This window comes from Rhynchophorus ferrugineus, unplaced genomic scaffold (assembly GCF_030347505.1).
Source record: "Rhynchophorus ferrugineus isolate W39M unplaced genomic scaffold, kcgeb_rfMv2 rfM2, whole genome shotgun sequence".
Classification (NCBI taxonomy): Eukaryota; Metazoa; Arthropoda; class Insecta; order Coleoptera; family Curculionidae; genus Rhynchophorus; species Rhynchophorus ferrugineus.
The window spans coordinates 53,624,963-53,644,365 of record NW_027472581.1 but is presented as its reverse complement, the minus strand read 5'-3'; the positions used below and the strand labels follow the sequence as shown (position 1 = coordinate 53,644,365).

At 31.9% G+C, this 19,403-nt stretch overlaps 1 protein-coding gene across 3 annotated transcripts; it reads right to left on the bottom strand.

Annotated features, from left to right (window-relative positions):
- Positions 1–145: 145 nt before the first annotated feature.
- On the bottom strand, positions 146–7,485 carry PolZ1 (DNA polymerase zeta catalytic subunit). Of its 3 annotated transcripts, none has more exons than XM_076394215.1 (13): positions 7,245–7,481; positions 7,006–7,192; positions 6,173–6,950; positions 5,875–6,120; positions 5,507–5,786; positions 5,031–5,225; positions 4,964–4,979; positions 2,208–4,836; positions 1,749–2,024; positions 1,474–1,697; positions 744–971; positions 469–691; positions 146–414 (listed from the first exon to the last, which is right to left on the bottom strand). In XM_076394215.1, exons 1-13 carry the CDS (start codon positions 7,384–7,386, stop codon positions 256–258), a joined length of 5,583 nt encoding a protein of 1,860 aa, XP_076250330.1. In that variant the 5' UTR covers positions 7,387–7,481; the 3' UTR covers positions 146–255. The 3 variants fall into 3 exon arrangements, 2 of the variants coding, with proteins under 2 accessions (XP_076250330.1, XP_076250331.1); XM_076394216.1 differs by having other exon boundaries at positions 1,507–1,697; positions 7,245–7,480; XR_013004165.1 differs by lacking the exon at positions 1,474–1,697 and having other exon boundaries at positions 1,782–2,024; positions 7,245–7,485.
- Between the last annotated feature and the right edge of the window lie 11,918 nt (positions 7,486–19,403).

The following is a 19,403-nucleotide window of genomic DNA, read 5'->3' as shown; positions in this document are numbered from 1 at the left end:
ACAGTCAGTAAGGGAATACTTATATAATTAATGCACGTATCCTTTTTTTAATTATATTATTATTGTTGTCAAGAAATAATCGCTTTATGAAAAACCACATGCGGATGTAGATCAGAAGCTGGATTGAAGTATAAAAACGCTTATACTATATATAGATTTATTTTTAAAGTAAATTGAACAAATAATGTAAAATAATACAAAATATATAATGTATATATACTGTAAGCATAAAGTGACATCATTTCAAAATCATCATCATTTTAAAATACCATCAGAAAAAAATGAATTAAATAATTCTCGAACATATGCAGCTTGTTGAAGATCATTATGAGTCTGATATCTTCTATACAATACAGGACAATCTAAAGATAAACAGTCAATTTCTTCTTGGTGTCTTGTACAACTTTGGCAAAGCTGAAAAATACCATATCTAGATTTTCAAGTAGATACCATTTTTAGCTCACATACTGATTTGGAATCATGATATTTTCTTTCCCATTGCTGTAGCTTTTCTACAAGTGTGATGGTGGTGTTTGCTGGTTTATTGTAACACTTACTGCATAAACCATCCTGAGTTGGCTGAGAACAACATGCGCATAATTTTGCAATGAAATATTGAGATATAGTACTCTTTGTTGTTGGGGAAGAATTAGGCAGATACTGAGTGACTCTGCGGGGCATCTGACTGAACCTTGAAACCAAGAACAGGTATATTCAGAATACCTTCAAAATAATGAAATTACCAGATATTAACGTCTGCTCCTAAGAGACTCAAACATCTATTTAAAGGTGGTATAAGTACTTTGGTGATATAGTAGAGGGAATTTGGTTTAAGAGAAGAATCATTTAATAGATCCCGTGGACTTCTCACGAGACGAATTAACGGTAATCCTGGGGCTCCGTGAATTATCACGTAAGGAACTCTCTCTCCACTTCTAGGTTCATCACGTCTATCAATTGCTCGCCATTTTCTAAAAACATTATTATTAAAACAATGTTATATACGATATAAGGTTAAGCAAAAGTTATTTCGGTGTTATATACAAATACTGAAAATTTTCATCTCGGGATATCGTTGCGGAATTAAATGGAAGTTTTAAACTATTTCTAAAGAACTGGATACCAAAAGAATCTCTCCACTTGGGTTTTACAAGCTTTAGTAGTGAATAATATAATTGACCGCTGAAATTTGTGAATAGTTGCTGAAGGAATTATTACATATGATAAGAAGTGTATTACATACTACAATAATGTATGAAAAAGATCATAGTCAAAACACAGAGGAGCTTTACAAACTATTAGCTTGGCTCACACTGAGACCAAGAAAAGTGATGTTAGTGTTAAGTTTGTTAAGGGAATTTGCTAAAAGAAAAATGACAGACATCGATCAAAGCGGCACATATAATATTGAGTTAGTGTTTGAAGTTTAAAGAAATAAATTAGGTTTTAAAAACATAAAATAACCGACATTACTTTTTCCCTAACCCATTATATAACAATATATACTTTGCCAATTCCAAAGCCGGTACACAAGCTCCTGGTTTATAGCCACTGGCACCTCTATATTCTTTAGCAAAGGCAAGATCCTGTATGCTGACTCGACCAGTGAATATTTTATGAAATTGTCTTAAAACATAATTTTTGATTATGCTCATATCTTTGGTATCAAATAAAAGAGTTAAACATTTTCGCAAGATCTACAAAGTTTAAAAATAATATCGCGTTAACCTCTTATAGCATGAACTGACTTTAGAAACGGCTGGACAACCATCTCTTCTTACGGTTTCAATTCCCTTAGCTTCGTAAATGGGATCTATTTGGTCGGGTGATTCATACATATAGCCTACATATCTTTTTTTTGTCTGCAAGATGCATGGTTGGTAAATTTTTTCTAATTTTAACTTTACTGGGTCGGGGTTGTCATTTGTGATAGCATCAGCAATTTTCTTGCCAATTTCAAAGGCTTCTTCTTTCGTCTTACCAGGTATCATAACGAATAACGAATCTGTGTCTCCATAGACGACCTATATTAACGAGAACTAATTAGTATAAATGGCCAATTTGCATTTCCGTTAAACTTTGAAATAACATTAACTTTAGACTGTAATAATTGTTACTTAAATCCTTTAAACAATAAGCAATAAAAATCCTTTAAAATTAAATACTTTAAGTAATATAAATACATCTCAGATCTATATCAGTAATACCTTTCCACCCCATTCCGATGTAGTCTCCACCATAGCTATCGCCCTTTGAAGTGTTTCCCTGGCTTTACTTAGAATACTATCCATTATTTCTACACAAGACATTCTTCCACTAAAACTTGCTGCTGTATAACCAAATGTTACATTTGCAATTAGTTTCAATCCCAACTGTCTGTTATGTAACACTTTTTGAAGATTTTCATTACCTTTATTCTGTTTCATGGCACTTTTTACCATTAATCTAGTATTTAGTATTTCTTTAAGCATTCGAGGTAAGATACCTTCGCGTACCTCCTTCTTAACAAAAGCTACACCACAAGGTGCAAAATTGAGCAAATCTTTTTTTACGAGCATTTCTGTTAATTTTCTGGGCACCTTCAGTTGCGTAGAACCAAATTCAAATGGCAAATCTGTACCGAGAGAACTAACTCTTCCTAAACATGTAGTAAAACAATAGTTATATGCTATTATAATTGATGGATATAAGCTTTGAAAGTCCAGTACTATAACAGGATCATTGTAAAGTTTCGACTCTGGTTCCATTATCAGAGGTACAAATTCCGGAGCCTTCATATGAGCCCTTTGGTTAACGTTCGGAGATACTGGTAGATAATTCAAAGGTTTAGCTAATCGAAGCATCATCGATTCTACCCGAAATTGCGAACCTCTTGATAATACTTCGTAAAACATAATTCCAAATAATTTAGCTAACTCAGATGTTCTATTAATAAAATCAAGCTTTTGGAATAATTCTAAAATAGTATCAACCCTCAATAGATAGTAGTTAATCACGCGGTGTCTAAAATGGTTCGTTTTGTGATCCCACCAAAATGAAAGCGTCCGAAACGAAAACTGTGGAACTCTCTTATGGAGTATATGATAAACTATTGATTCAAATGTGTAACTCTGTAATGCGATTTCATGTCTCATCAACCTCCAAGCGTCCAAAACAATTCTTCCAGTGATGTCGCTTTCAAGCTCATATTTTGATGGTTTGATTTTGCTTTTACCATATTTATTGATTTGGCTGCGTCCTAACAATGGTATTAAATTTAAAGATAATGTAAAACCTCTGTCAACTAAATATCCCCACGAGAGCATCTGAATTTCATAGCCAGTTAGAATATCAGGATCCCAATATTTAACTTTATTTAGGAACAATGATATAACATCTTCTTCTGTATCAGCAAGAATAATATCGCAATTTATATTAATACCATCCAACAAATGGTTATTGTTTTGATCCCACGATAATGGTAAACGATTTAGTGCTATAATACCTTTAGCACTAGGCTGTTTTTCTTGAGTATCAGGAACATCATTTAATATTGAATAAAATATGGCGCATATAGCATCATATTCTGGATCAGGTTTAAAATTACCTCTGGTGCGAACATGTAACTCCATAACCATGGTTGTTAAATATTGATGTTCAGATACAGCTCGAGCTGCTTGAAAATCATGAACCGAGTTGTCAAAGCCAAAACTATTAGACTGTGTAACTCCACTTATCTGACACGATTTGTTTGTTTCAGTTATTACATCTTGTACTTTTTGAAACTTACTTGAACTAATAACTTCATCAGGAGATATTGGTGTGCATGGTGTTAAACTTATTGGAACATCAGAATCTTCATCGCCATCACATCCAGAACTATTTGACATTAAGATTTTAGTTTTTTTAAATTTAACTTCACGACATTTAGAAGAGTATTCTTGTATTTTGGTATCTTGTAACCATTTTTTAAGTTCACATGCTGAAGGTGGCTGTTTTAGAGGTTTCAGAAGTACATTGCGATTACAACATTGAGTTAGTTTAATATTTTTAATACTGTTTGAATTCAACGTTAATTTGTTCTGAAATGTAAATAATTTTCTGCACATGTTCAGAACGTCGTGCTCAGTTTCAAATTCCTGTAAGTGTACATTACATTTGCTTGCAATTCTTAATGTTCTATAACCAATTTCAATAGGGCCTGTATAGTCATTTATATTACTGTAGAAAGGTTCTTGACACTTGATGCGTGATATATTTTTTTCTGAAAGATAGCTTTCTATATCACTTATTGAAGGTGCTTTTAACATAGGCATCATAGAGATGACTTTATCGCTAGGAGCAACTTTCTTATCTTCAGTGGTTGGGGAATCATAAGGATTATTTTGCAATGGATGAATTTCTGCATTTGAAATTTCAATCATTGATGGTGCTTGTTGATTCACGGTAGGTGATTTTAAATTAGTAAAACTGTTTGGTGTACACACAAATGAACAACCCTCTTTTGCTAAATAATTTGTATCCAAATCATATTTTGCAGCAACTGATATATCTTGCTCTTCTAGACATATTTTTGATAAATCATGCTTTCCCAAAAATGTTTTCTGAACATTTTCTTGAGAAAACACCTCTGAATCACCATTATTAATTTGATAGGCCACTGGAATAGAATGGTTAGCCTCTGTTTTAACTACATATTTAAATTTTTCGTTGACGCAATGTCTCGGAGAATAAGAACATGCCGTATATTCATCTGTCGTGGTAAAATCTGGATTAAAATTTATTCTTTTTCTGTAGCTTTGTAATTGAGCATGTAATCGTTTCTTGGGTGTACTGATGTTTTGATTTCCCTGAAAACTATATTATCAGAGTGGATAATAACTTATTTTTTACTTTACTAAAACATAGTTATGTAAAATGATTACTTTCCATATCAATTTTCATTGATACAAATCATAAAGTTACATTTTAAAATATTACTTACAGTTGATCCGTTTTTTCTATAAAATAAAACTAATTATTTCGATAAATAAAAACATTATAATACAAACCTTCATTTAATTTCCTCAATGGTTTTGGAGACTCAGTAACACATATATTTAAAGGAATATATTTGGAAACTTTAATTTTAGAAGATTCTTCCATAATTAAATCATCTTCAGAGGAAGAATCATCAGCTGTACCGTCGCAATTCAAATAATTCCTACTATTTATGGGTAATTTAAATATGTTATGAAGACTATTTGCTAAAATAACAAATTAATTTTGGTTAGTTACTTGTAATTGTTTATAAGAACTATTTTATAGTTAATTATGCTGTTATAGATAGAAAAGGTGTGTAAAAAAAACATATTATATACTTTTTCAGTCATCATTTCATTTGTTTATTATTAACTATATTTATAAAATAACTAATTAATGATTCCAACATACATTTAGTTATCAAAATTAGTATAGCTTTAATTGGAATTACTTTTTAAATATAGCTATGTTGAGATAGAAGTATAGCTATATTAAATACCCTTACCTGTATATTTATCGTGAATCAGAAATTTTAATCCTGCTAAAGAGTTTAGATTTATTGCATTATAAACCATAGAATCATATTTTGTTATGTAAGCATATTTTTTACTTTTATATTTTAATGTAGTTATCTTAGTTGCAGTTGCGTTTTTTATTGCTTTGTTATTGGGAAGTGTTGATTTTGTTATGTGTTCTGTATTAGTCCTTTTTTTGCTCCCTGTAGTTTTACTTTCATAATAAGTTTTTGAGTAATCATATATTTGTTTAAATGTTGAAATTGTAATCTATAATTAAATAACAAATATTATTAAATTACTATATTTAGCAAAGTGATTGAGTTAAGAATTAAGTTAAATATAATTTTTGACATACCTGAGGGCTATTAAATTCATCATCTGATGTATCCCATTGACCATCTATTTGTGGTATTATATTTTTATTCTTTAAGTCATTATCATCTTCATCTGAATAACTGTACAGATCCATGTCCTTAAGAATTCCACATTGATTTGTTATGGATGCTAGAGACATACTCAAATCATCTTCATGTGTATCATCCATTTGGTCCTCATTTATTTCTTGTGAGAGAATGCTGCCTTGCTCGAGTTCTTCTTGTTCCTATAGTTTAGGACATATTAAAATGTATAAATTATAATGCAAGAATTAATACCTTTTCCTCAGCTAGGTCTTCTAAAACCTCTAAAAAAACCTGTGCATCTTCATCAACAGTCATGTTAAAGTTTTCTGGTGTCATTGTATAATTTAACATACTAGTAGATTTATTAAGAGTGTCATCTAATGATAATTCCAAGCTTGATGGTGTATGGATATCAATAACTGACGCATCTTTTAGATAAATATCACTTGGAGTCTCTGCAGGATATACTGACACTTCCAAATCAGCTTTAGATGTTTTCTCCTCACTTGATAAAACAGCTAATCTGTTACATAGTGCTTCTTTAAATATAAAATGTGTTTTTGTGGGTTCTATGTTAAAGTTGCTAAGCTCCAAAAAATCTCCTAACTGTGAATCTTCATTTTTATTACGTAACCTTTGTTTCTCATCTTCCCATAATGCGGCAATGCCTGGATTTGTGCCCAATTTGCCATTAATAATGTCTTTTCGATTAAGGATACAATTAGCATCAACATCACCCTCTAATTTACATACTGTAATCTTCTCAATGTTTGGTGGGAGATTATTTCCATCTATGTTATTATGAGCCCCTCTATATTTTATATCTGATATTAACATTTTGCTCATTCCATGAAGGTTGTAATCTATCATAAATTGCAAGGTATAGTTAATATGAGCTTCATGAGGCTGATATATATGACCCAAAATAGATTTATTAATAAGTAAATTGCTGACAGTTGTAACTAACATAGGATTATATAAGAATATTTTTAAAAATTGGTGTTTCTTTGCATGATATCCGTACATTGGTCTATAAATAATTTGTATATAATTATGAATTAGTCATGTATATAAATTTAACATACATGCCAGACACTAAACATATTTTGTAAACATGCTGTGTTGATGAACTTGCTTGATTTAATGATACATTTACAGCTTTATCAATGCTTGATGCTAACTGATATATAAAGGTTTCTACAGTAGAAGTCCCATCATAAGGTATGTACAAGTATGGAAAAACTCCATGGATATGTACACATATTTTGTTACCTAAAATATTACTTTATAGCTTATTTATTTACATATTAACCGCCAACTGTACCATTTTCATCTGAACCAAAACAGCGTAACACAGGGACTTGATTTATTGAGGTGCCTCTAAACTCCGAGTAGGTTACATCCAATTCCGGAATAGGGGTACTTAAATAGTAATCTATTACAACAATTCTTATAGTACTTACCATTTTTAAATGCTAATATTTTTTAATGGCTAGAACTATTAAGAAAACTTAGCGTGAAAAATATTATAGGTTATATAGCCAAAATAGATAATAGCGTTGTGAACTATCGAATGAAAACAGTCGATAGTCTGAAAAAATTTGAACCATTCCAATGATAGATAATTGTTGTGTTATTTGTGGATTTTAAGCTAACATGGCGTATTCTATAAATATATAGTGGTCAAATATTTTTGTCTGTATTTTAATAGTATTTAGAAAATAAGGAAAATATAATAAAACTTTAAGATAATTTTTTTTAGATTTTAGAAGGGAAGAACCTTTAATATTCAAAGGATTTAAACAAAAATTAAAAGAGTGACAATATTAAGAAAGTTAATTAAAAAGAGTTAATTTAAATAGAGTTAATAAGAAATAAATTATTAATATGAAAAATGAGAAATAGAAAATGTAAAATGAAATGCTGTAAAAAGTAATAAATACATAATTTATTATTAAGTTAACTTAATATAATGTTAAATTAAACTCCTATGCAGTTCAATAAGGTAAATCATTTAATTTCATTTTACTTCGATTAACGACAGAAACAAATTATTTCATTACATAGTAAAAATTATTATTCAACATCCGATAGTCAATTTCATTCCATCAATACATTTCATAAGTATAACTAAATATCTAATTTTGTTAGGTTGTTTAATTAAGTAAGTAATTAAGTTGATAAAGATTGATACTGTATTTGTCTAATATTATATATGTCTAATATCTTTTAAATTAATATTATTTAAATTATTACATAGTGCGTTGTTGATATTCTAAGTTATTAATTGAAATTATGAGATTAATTGTTAAATATTTGTTAAACAGCTTTATTGCTTTAATATATCTGTTTAAACTTTTGAAGACTCTATAGACGAAATAAAATGAATGATCAATATACAAAAACGTGGTTTTCTTCTTGATTGACACTTTGTCTCAATTTGTTTAAATTAAAGGCGTTTATTCGATAAAAAAAACTGGTTTATTCGTCCGACATGCAAGACCAGACCATGTGTCAGTGTCAATCTATATCCAAGGGAGACTATTATGGAACCATTCCGTGGTGTTGACATCGCTTATTTATGCTCACTTAGTATCTGATTGTTGCACAGGGATTGGATATTGGTTTTAAATGCTAACACGGCCATCCTGCAAACTGGAGCGTCCTAGCACCATATCTCAAAAAAGAAAAAATTGCTTAGAAATCAATTATTATTAATAATGGCACTGAAATATCTGAAATGAAATAAGTTTGGAAATAAAATGTTATCAATAATAATACATTTGCTGGAAAATCTGAAATGAAATATTCCTAATAATCAAATGTTATAAATAATGGTACAAGTGCTGTCTGAAAATAAATTTCTCTAAAAACCAATTGTTTTTTTAATAACAATACAAGAGCTGAAAAAAAATTGAATGAAATACGTCTAAAAATCAAATGTTGTAGTACGAGAGCTGGAAAATCTGAAAAGATATTTGCCTAAAAAAATGAATTGTTCTTAATAACAGACAAGAGAGAAATAAAATATGAAATAAAATATATGTTTAAAAATCAAATATTGTCAATAATAGCACGAGAGCTGCAAAATCTGAAAATAAAATTGCCTAAAATATGAATAACTTAATAAGAGTACAAGAGCAAAATAAAATGTGAAATAAAATATATTTAAAAATCAAATATTGTCAATAATAGTACGAAAGCTGGAAAATCTGAAAAGGAATTTGCCTGAAAAATTAATTGTTCTTAATAACAGTACAAGAGTTGTTTAAAAATCAAATTTTGCCAATAATAGTTTGAGAGCTGAGAAATATGTAATTAAATGTTCGTAATAATCAAATTTTATAGAAATAGTACAACTGCTGAAAACTCTGAAAATAAATTTGAATAAAAATCAATGCTGTTGATATTAACAACAACGTTATAGTGAATAGCAGAATTTTTCCATTGTATTTGCAAATAATTTCTATAATGGATGTACCCGCTCTTTTTAATCTATATATTCTAACCTTTATTTTTTTTTTATTTTTTTTTTGATTCTACATCGTGTCCACCAGAAGTACTGCCTCTCACACAATTTAACTAGCGGTCCTCCTACCCTGGAAGTTTCAACAGAGGTACTCCCTCTCAATAATTTTTTTACCAGGTTTGAAACTTTCACCAGAGGTACTCCCTCTCACACAATTTAACTAGTGGTCCTCCCGCCCTAGAAGTTTTAACAGAGGTACTCCCTCTCAATACTTTTTTTAACAGCGGTACTGCCGCTCTGAAACCTCCACCAGATGTACTGCATCTCATACAATTTAACTAGCGGTTCTCCCGCCCTGGAAGTTTCAACAGAGGTACTCCCTCTCAATTTTTTCTTAAAATTTGGGAAATACATGCTGATGTATAAATCCCATTCATCATCGCCCTGATTGTGCACCAGCAAGCACAACAGAACGATAGCAATAAACCAATTTGCAAATTAAGACTGTACCAAGCATATCCAATGTAAGATGCAATTAATAATAAAAAAAATTAATTTATGATATTATTCCAAATGTATTTTGAAATAAATTTGATAAAAAATTTAATTATTGATATTATTTTATTGTATAGTGACAAACGCGTCCAAGTTAAATTTAAACATTGTTTTTTTTTTGAAATGTTATAAAAACCAACGATTATTTATAGATACCAGTGGTGACATTTTCTACTGATACTGATCGGTCAAGATCGAAATGATAAAAAAATATAGACAGAACAGACAATTTACATGAATTACTCTTTTTTTGTGCAATTAAAAATAAAAATGTAATACCGTCTATAGTAGAAACTCCAAATTGTATTATGATACATAATTTAATAATATTATTAATAATACATAACACATAATTCCCAAATATTACTATTGTATTATATATAATTCTATATTATCTGTTTCTGTTTTCTGTATATGTTAAGTGTTCTGCAAGAACAGTAAGTCAGAAGTGTTCTGTATTTCTGTAACGGTTACCTACGTTAAATTTTGATGAAAAAATTATTAAAAGACTAATAATTCTTAAATCATGTAAAACGCCAAAGAACTAACGAGGATAAAATGTTAACAGATAATTTAACTTGTCAGTATTTAGTACGACGGTGCAGAAGATATTTGCGCGTTACTGTATACTATGTAAAATCTGTATTTAAGTTATCAATGTTTAACTTTCCATTGAAATTCATTTTTGTGAAATTAATTAGCTAAATTGCTTAAGATCCGTTCAGCTATTCTGCTAATATATTGAAATGTAAGTTATAATAATAAAGAGGCATTTAATAAATCAAAATAAAAAAAATTAAAATATCATAAAATACCATAGCTTTATCAAGCTTTATTTCTCTTTTTATGTAAACATTTAGGTCAACGGTCATGTTGCTCGAGAGCTGCAACGATTATATAATTTTTACTAAGCACATAGTGTTGATTTGGTAAAATAATTTTTATTGGATTTAGTCAAAATCATTAAAGTACGTTGAAAACCAGATAGATAATTAAACGTATGAAATTAAATCTTTTTGCGGCCTCAACCGACTCCCACGTTCAAATGTATGCTTCCTTGGCCGCCACTGCGTGGTATACAATGCTGGCGATGATCGAGCCATGATCCAACACCCGCAGCATAGCTCCAATTTAATCCAAATTGAAACAAAGCTAAACAACAGCCGGCAGATATTTGATTTCAAATAATTTTCTTTCCTTCTTTATTTCTTAGAGAAATCTGCGGTAAACTGAAAACAGTGCGCATCACATGTTCAAACTGTTTAAGAAAATACGGAACTTCAGAAATCATACACTTTCTTAGAGTCTCTGGAAGAGTACCTGTTGACGTAGTTGACTGTCGAATGTTATTGCAACCACCGTTATACCACCCTGTATATATCAAGAGAGTGATCATTATAATACTTTTGTTGAATATATGCATTTTACTCGTCAAAAAATAAAATTATTTCGTGCAACTGATAATATATTTGTGGCATTGAGTGGCGATGAGATGTAATTTCACTTTTTCATGTTCCAGGAAAATGCAAAAAGTTATAGATGTAAATAGTGCTGCTCTATCTGTTATAATTCTTCATGGCGTTTTGTATTCCTTTTAGTATTATGTAGAGAATTGTCTGTCTTTGTTGCGTTTGTAGTCTTGTTTATAATGATATATAGCCGAAATTATTTTTATGCATCCGTTATAATCAGAACTTGAGTATAATCCTTGCTTTTTGATCGAAGAACCTCATTAATCAATATGTCAAGAATATCAACAGGTATTTCACGATACACATAAAATACAATTCAGCTGTTGCGAATACATTTTAGGGAAACAAAATACGGCAATATTTAGATTATGTACTTTTTGTCATCATATAACTTGTCTATTAACCCCTTTCTGACCTACCATAACTTTCGGAATGTAAATAGGTCATACCTTGTTTCCAATCCATCTGCAGATTTATAATGATGACTTTTCGGTCTATGACGACATCCATTTACTGGAGCAATGCGTTATCGTTCACAATTAATACATAAAAATATCAATTTAGACTGCCCGTAAGACCGCAATAAGTTCAGAGGTGCCTAGATTGAATACCGTTTCTGTTTCTAGACCTGATAGTAACTGCATGGTCGGCTTTATTTGCCAATCGAGCTTTCGGATATAATTTTTTTCTAATGAAATATATTTCTGCGCCACTGTCATCAATATAATTAAATATTAATATCTTGTTTTTACACAATAAAGTACTAATAGGGGATTTATTGAGATTGTCTGTCTTATTTAGAGATAGAATTTTTCTTCTTTTTTACAATTTTTAGATCAACATCATCAACAACAACCAACAATTATTTTCCGTGTGGCCTAGTTTATTGCAATTGGTACAGATAGGTAAAATGGACTTAGCTTAACTGCTCTTATTATCAGAACTATTGATATTCTCGAACTTTATCTTTTTATTTAGAGTGCATTCCTTCTGCCGATGACCCGTTTTTTCATATTTTAAACACGTACCTCTAAATTGCTTAATAGGAAGATCGGGTTGGCGTTCTTATGGTCGTAGTATTTTAGGAAAATCGGAAGAAAATTGCATTGGTCGCTCCTCTTATTTCCGACCGTCGAACTCCCTTAAATTTTTTTTTGAACTTCTCGCTCGTTGCCAGTATTTCGAAGCCGTATTGTCGCTCCACCTTCAATATTCGGGAGGAGGAGGGAATTTTTGAATTCCGTAGTCACTAAGAGATGAACAGTCTCGGTAGCGTCTCTGCATTATATGCAAGTTCATCTGGAGATTCTGGAGACAGAAAACGTAACAATGAGATCTTTACAAAATTTGTCCCATGTTCGTCTAATTGGTCGCCATTCACAACAGTAATAATGCCGCGGCCATTAAGTGATTCGCCAGCCTTAACTATCATAATGCTATCACTTACCCCTCATTTGGGGTTTTCGTTCATTCGTTCGTTCTTTATATCTTTTTATTTATAATTAATTACATATCCAAACCATTCCCAATACAATCCAAGCTGTTATTATATGGATCAAATTGTGACAGCATGCTTGACGTCACAGCTTGTGCACTGGAAGCACCACATCAGAAAGGTTACCACGCCAAACTAGATTTTTACACTATTTGTAGCTTCTGTCCTGGTAAGATGACAAGCTAGTTTTTACACTGTCGGATTTTACCATTTTTGAAGTCCATGGTCCATCGACTACTTTGTCACTGTCAAAACTTATGTCAGTAGGGTCGCTCCTTTCTAACTCGCTGTTATTTTCCATTGCTGTCAACACTTATGTCAATAGCGTCGCCCTTTTTTAACTCACTGGTATTTTCCATTTCCGCAATATTTATAATACACATACTTGAGTTGATCTAACAACTACATACAGCTTTATTTGCAGTTACCAGCCCAACTGCAGTAGTTGACGTTGTCACCGTAGCTTGTCTTTGACTTAACCATGAAATTGCCCCTCCAGAATACTTTATGACAACTCCGGATGTTGATCGACCTGTTTTTAAGCATCCTCTGAAATCTGTATCACTGTAGCACTCTAAGCTAACACTTTCTGGATTCGACCTGTACGTGATTCCGTAATTAGTTGTCCCTGACTGTAGGCCAGATCTGGTCTAGTTCCAAGCATTAGATATCTTAATGCGCCGATTGCTTTTCTGTATGGAAACTCCTGCTTTGCATTATCTTCTTTCCCTGATTGTGAGGTTTCTCCACACTTCAACATTGGAGTAGACACTGCTTTGCACTCTTCCATTTAACACAATCTTTATGCTTGATTTCATCCTCATAAGTCTTAGAAACTTCGTTTGTGTTGACTAAACTCTCTGCTATTAGAATATCATTCAAAGACTGATGCTTTTTCAAAGTTGAATGATCTCTTAGCCTATTTCTTACCCTATTCTTGAAGCTTTCAAACATCTTCACAGAAATTTTCTTCTGAACAGTTTTCAATGGTCCTCGTCGCTGTCTCTCTTACCACCTTGTGACTCATCATTAACAGTTTCATCTTCCATTTTCACGTATTGAAGTGGTAGTTTAATATGTTCATTGCAGCATCCAGGTTTCCTTTCAAATCGTACATCTCTAGACAAAATGATGCTTTGATCTTTTTAAATCCAAATTCTAAACCGTTCATCACCATCATATCCTATAAGGCGCAGGGATATGGACATAACACGTTAACCAATGATCCTTAGATCTTTGGTTCGCGACTTCTTTCCATTCTACAATTCATAAAGACTAGCACAATCTACATATGATATTCCCGTTCTTTTCAGAATATATATGGCGGTGTTAACTAACTCAGCCCATAATCCAGCTGGATAGGTCTTTTTTTGAGGTCCTGGCCATTTCAACTGCAGTTCTATTGTCTCGTGCGCAAATTCCATTCTGCTCAGGAGCACAGGGTGCCGTCAACCTTTGTGTAACTCTGTTTTTTCGTAAGATTGATATAACCTCTCCATTGTCACTCCTTGCAATTATTACTCAGCACCTCTTTTACTAAATGTTCCAATATCTTTGTGTGCCTTAGAAAGTCCTTCAGTGCTTCAATTACCTTTGACTTTTGTGCAATAAAATAACCATACTTAAATTTTGTAAAACTATCCTTAAACAAAACAAAGTAACGGTTCTTTCCAACCGACTCATCAAAAGGTCCATACACATCTGTTCATTTAGTTAGTTCACCTGGAGTTTTTGACTTCTCTGTTGTACCAAATGGTAAACGATGTGCCTTTCCATATGTTCATGGTTCACAGATTTCTACTTTATCTATCTTGACATAAATACAAAAATCCCTCTTGATTTCCATCTTGATTTCACATGACGTTTATCTTGATGACCCCATCGCTTATGATACAACTGTAACATATCAGATCTGCCCTTGACAACAGAATATACATCAACTTTCTATTCAGATATTAATGGTTTAATGGCTGCTTTGTACAGAGTACCATTTACTGTATGGAAACCACATCATTTCAATTGACCCGAAATCCTTCAATGTTATTTTTTCACATCTGTTTTTAACTGTTGATGAGAATCGAAATGTTCCTTTTTCATAAGCATCTAAAAATTCTTTTCCGGTACCTTTAATGCATTGTGGTTGACTAAATGCTTCATAGTTGACAAAATAATATGAGCTACTTGTCACAAGTTTTATAGCCCCATTGTCAATCCACCAATTGTTTTCATCTACCTCTCCAGAAAAAAATCTTATCACATGTCTTTAATAGTGCTGTATTTGTCTCCACTTTTTTCCTTGTACAATGTTGCATTCTTAGTCGGTCGTCCATCAGCAATCAACTTTTGACACTGTCGAATCCAATGGCAGGGTTGTTTGCAATAGTTACAATTATTTTTGCCCTTAAACTTATTTCTAATTGTTTTACTCTGATTTATTTTACTTGATTTTACCACTAAAACTTCCTGTTCAACTTTTACATCATTGACTTTGGTAAAATTTATGTAAAGTTGTTCTTTTAGCTCTTCGAATGTTATTGCTTGTTAATAACATCCAACTTGATTTGAAAGTTTCAAAGTTTGCTGATAAAATATTTAATACTTTACATACTAACATTAAATCACAACATTAACATAATTTTAGTTTTTCCAACCAAACGCAAAAAAGTCGGTACATATTTTAAATAACTGATCCTTGGACGATGTTTCAATGTCTCTCACATTTCATAAGCCGTCTCTTTTCCGCATCCGGATTGCCCATAAATAAATTTGTAAGAATTGCACTTGATCTGCACCTGGGTAATAGTAATAGTGCTGGTAAGTGTGGTAAGTCATAAATATGCCCTTCAATTTTCGATCTGCAGTTGTTAATTTGTTAAGATTTTGTTAACTTAATTTTGATACAAATTTAAATGTTACCAAAAAACCTTCATAGTATATTACCTTGAAACTGGCTACGTAAGTGTTGTGGATAATATGCGCTGCGCCAATTGACTTTCTTTGGAAACAACTATTATATTTTTAATTTTTGGCTAAGATGTGGTTAGAATCATTTTCTTACCCCAGAAATTAATTAGTCTAATGGATCTAGTGGAAGGATCAATTTTGGCAATTTTAACTTTTCATTGACACAACATAACCCAGTAGATACCCGTTTTAATGACCTACAATATTGACAAATGATTGATATTTATCCAAATGAAAATTGTATCCATCAAAATCTATTTCCGCGCGGCAATGAAATGCTACTCGTTTCTAGATCACTGCATCTACAAATAGGCTGGATGACTGTAATAAAGAATCACAAAACTATCGATTTATAATAATAATAATAATAATATACTGTAACGACCTTGAGGCATGTAGAATTTTACATCGTGGAATAACAGTCTACAATATACTCAGAAATATAATCCCAGATGTTGAACACGGGCGGGGTATCAGCAGCGCCAACTAGTACACGATAACGAATATCTGGCAACCCCGAGACGATTAACTGGGATATTATTGAAGAGTACTTCGATTTGTTCGACGAAGTTTGGCACGACGGCCTAATATACAAAGCGATCGAAGCAGGTTTACCCGACGACCCGATAACTTTAGTGCGTTCCTTTTTGTCGGAGGGGTCCTTTCACGTAAAGATCGCTAATACACTCTTCAGTCCTAAATCAGTCAAAGAAGGAGCCTTCTAAGGTTCCCCATAAGACCCAGCATTATTCTTACCTTCTTATGTCAGACATTCTAATGAAGAAAGATGTTGAAACCGTCCAATATGCGGTTTACACAGCTTTCTTTACCAGTTCTCGTTCTGTGAGAAAAAAGTGCTCAGAGAAAGCTTCAAATTTAATTAAATGCTACGGTCCAAAGGTTATATTTCTGGAGGTTGCAAATCAACCCCCAAAAAACCCAGGCCATAATATTTCAAAATCAGTGAGACGCCATATATCTATAAAGCCACATATCTCGGCCTAATATTTGACCGTAGATTTCTATGGTCAACACAGATATATAAAGTGCTTAACCCTCTCATCCCTAGAAAAAAGTAAAATTGTCTCCGATGATTAGCGTTTTGCTTTACAAGTTGCTTGTCAGATCCGTCATGTTATATGGATCTAACACTTAGTATCGGTTTGTAAGGCCGGAACTACTTCTCAGTCAAACTGACACACCAGAAATAAGACGGTTCGTTTTCTCCTTATAAAAGAAATTCGACGCAAACTTAGCTCTCTCCAAAAATTCCCACATCAGATCCCTGTCAAAGGCGTTCCCAATCCGGTAACCCCGAAGACTATCCCCGTAAAAGCGGTTTTCCAAGCCGCCTAAGGTTCTCGTACACCAAATAAAGCTTCTTCACGGGCAATCCTCTCTTATAAATTAGTACTTCGAATCACACTCGTTATGATTTTACCAGAAATAAAGACACAAAATTTCAAAATTCTCCAAGTCAATGAAGTCAAACACCTTGTTACTTGTCGTTTTCTAACCATCATTTCCTTCTTCCAATATTTAAACTTTTTAGCGCGCCTCGATTTTATTTCGATTATTTATCTTATATTTTATAGTTAAAAAATTGGGTTTGTACAACCAACGGAAAGAAGAAATAATAAATGCAGGTAATAACTCAAGAGTACCGAATAATAACACATCCGCCAGTTGGGCCAATATTAGCCCTATATTAGCCAAATCAAAATTGCATCGATGGCAAATCTACTGAAAAATTTTATGATGATAATTTGAAGAGACAGATGCAAATGTATTTTACAATCATTTTACATAGTTTATAGTAATTATAACATATTGAGTTAATTTTAATAGTACTTTTAAAATGTTACAATCATGTGCAACTACAATACTGCCTCAAGTACTTTAAAAAATCTCTATTTAGACATGCTTTAACATGTCAAGTTCTCCTATGAATTCTCAAAGTAAACTTCTGTTTAGCTTCTTTTATTTGACTTGACTTCAGTGACAACATTTGATTCATACCTTCATAGCACATACATACCAAGATTTAAAACTCGATAAAATCACATTGTTCAATCAAATATGTGTCACTGATCTTTAACTTGGTGAAGTATAGTCCATAAAACTATTTGATGTACAAGAAATTAGCTATTTAATATTGGTATCTCGTAATCTAATCATGACGAAATTCGATAGACACTTGTTCAAAGTTTAAATTTAATTAATAGTTTTCTTTGTATATTGAGAATATCGAGATATATCGTTCAGTGAGTTAAATTCGAAGCCAATTTACTTTTGCCTAGTTGGCATTCGAATCTTGTAGAGACATATACTGACTCATATATACAAAAACAAATAAATGAGGCCTAACCTCAAATATTATGAATAGTGTTATTAACCTTGATATTAAGTTAATTATACTTTAGACATAATTGAAGGTACTTAGAATAGTAAATACTTACATTAGGATGATCTTGTTACTGCGAATAAGATTCCGAGATTCAAATTAGATGTTGCCGGTACCAACTTCAAATTAGTCAGTTGATAGTGGTTAAAACAATATTGTAAATAGATAAATAGATTTGGATAGGAATTGAGCTGAATTGTGTGTATATAGCAGAATATGAAATACGTGTAGTAGAGAGGTTAAATGTGATTTTTGTTAACTTTTATTTAGTTATTACAAGGATTATAATGTACATATTTTATTTTAACGTGTTTCTTTTGTGTTAAAAATCTAAATTTGATTATTTTTTACTTTTTAGTGAGTTACTTATTTATTTTTTGATGTCGGTTGAATTTACCCGGTGTTACCTAGTCGGTGTTAGATATTTACTTAATAAATTATGCAGTTATTTTATTAAGTTTTAAAATCGATAGCAATGGATAGCAGCCCAAGTAAAAGTGCAGCTCGTATGAGGAAAAATAGGAAGAAAGGAACAATGATTGAAAATAAGGAACGCTTTAGGCCCCAGGGTCCGCTACCTAGTCAGCTGATTTGATAAATGTTACAACCAAACTAGAGCAAAAAAGTTGGTGCCCCCGATGGGACTCAAACTCGCGACCTCCGTGTGTCAGCTTAATATTCCAAACATTATACCACAGAAACAGTTGCCTGCAGCATTTCTACGACTTCTCATATGATATGGTTAAAGAATGGCTTTTACACTGAACTACTTTCGTCGATTTTTTCGAACGAATTTCCATCACATCAGTTGAGAAATAATATTATACCCAAATATTTTATTATTTTAGATAAAAAAATATGTGAAAACGTACGTGCTTTTGAAATTTGAGGGATTCCCTCGATTTCCCCTCTTTTCCCCATTAGATCCTGACTTGGTTCAAATGAGATCACCTTGGAAGTGCGCTCTTTCGAATAAAAAGAGAATTTTCAAAGTCGGTCTATAATTGATGGAGAAATCAGCGAACATATATTAAAAAAATATATAGCCAAATATAGAACCGCCTCCTTTTTTTGAAGTCGGTTAATAATTTGTTTGGGTTTCTTAGCCATGTATAATTACATTG

What these genes read in the sequence shown, in the direction of transcription:
- PolZ1 (XM_076394215.1), bottom strand. Translation starts at nt 7,386, where the DNA reads ATGGTAAGTACTATAAGAATTGTTGTAATAGATTACTATTTAAGTACC. An exon ending in ATATGTTTAGTGTCTGGCAT is followed by an intron (nt 6,951 to 7,005) that starts GTATGTTAAATT and finishes AATTATTTATAG; the next exon opens with ACCAATGTACGGATATCATG. An exon ending in AATATCATGATTCCAAATCA is followed by an intron (nt 415 to 468) that starts GTATGTGAGCTA and finishes GGTATTTTTCAG; the next exon opens with CTTTGCCAAAGTTGTACAAG.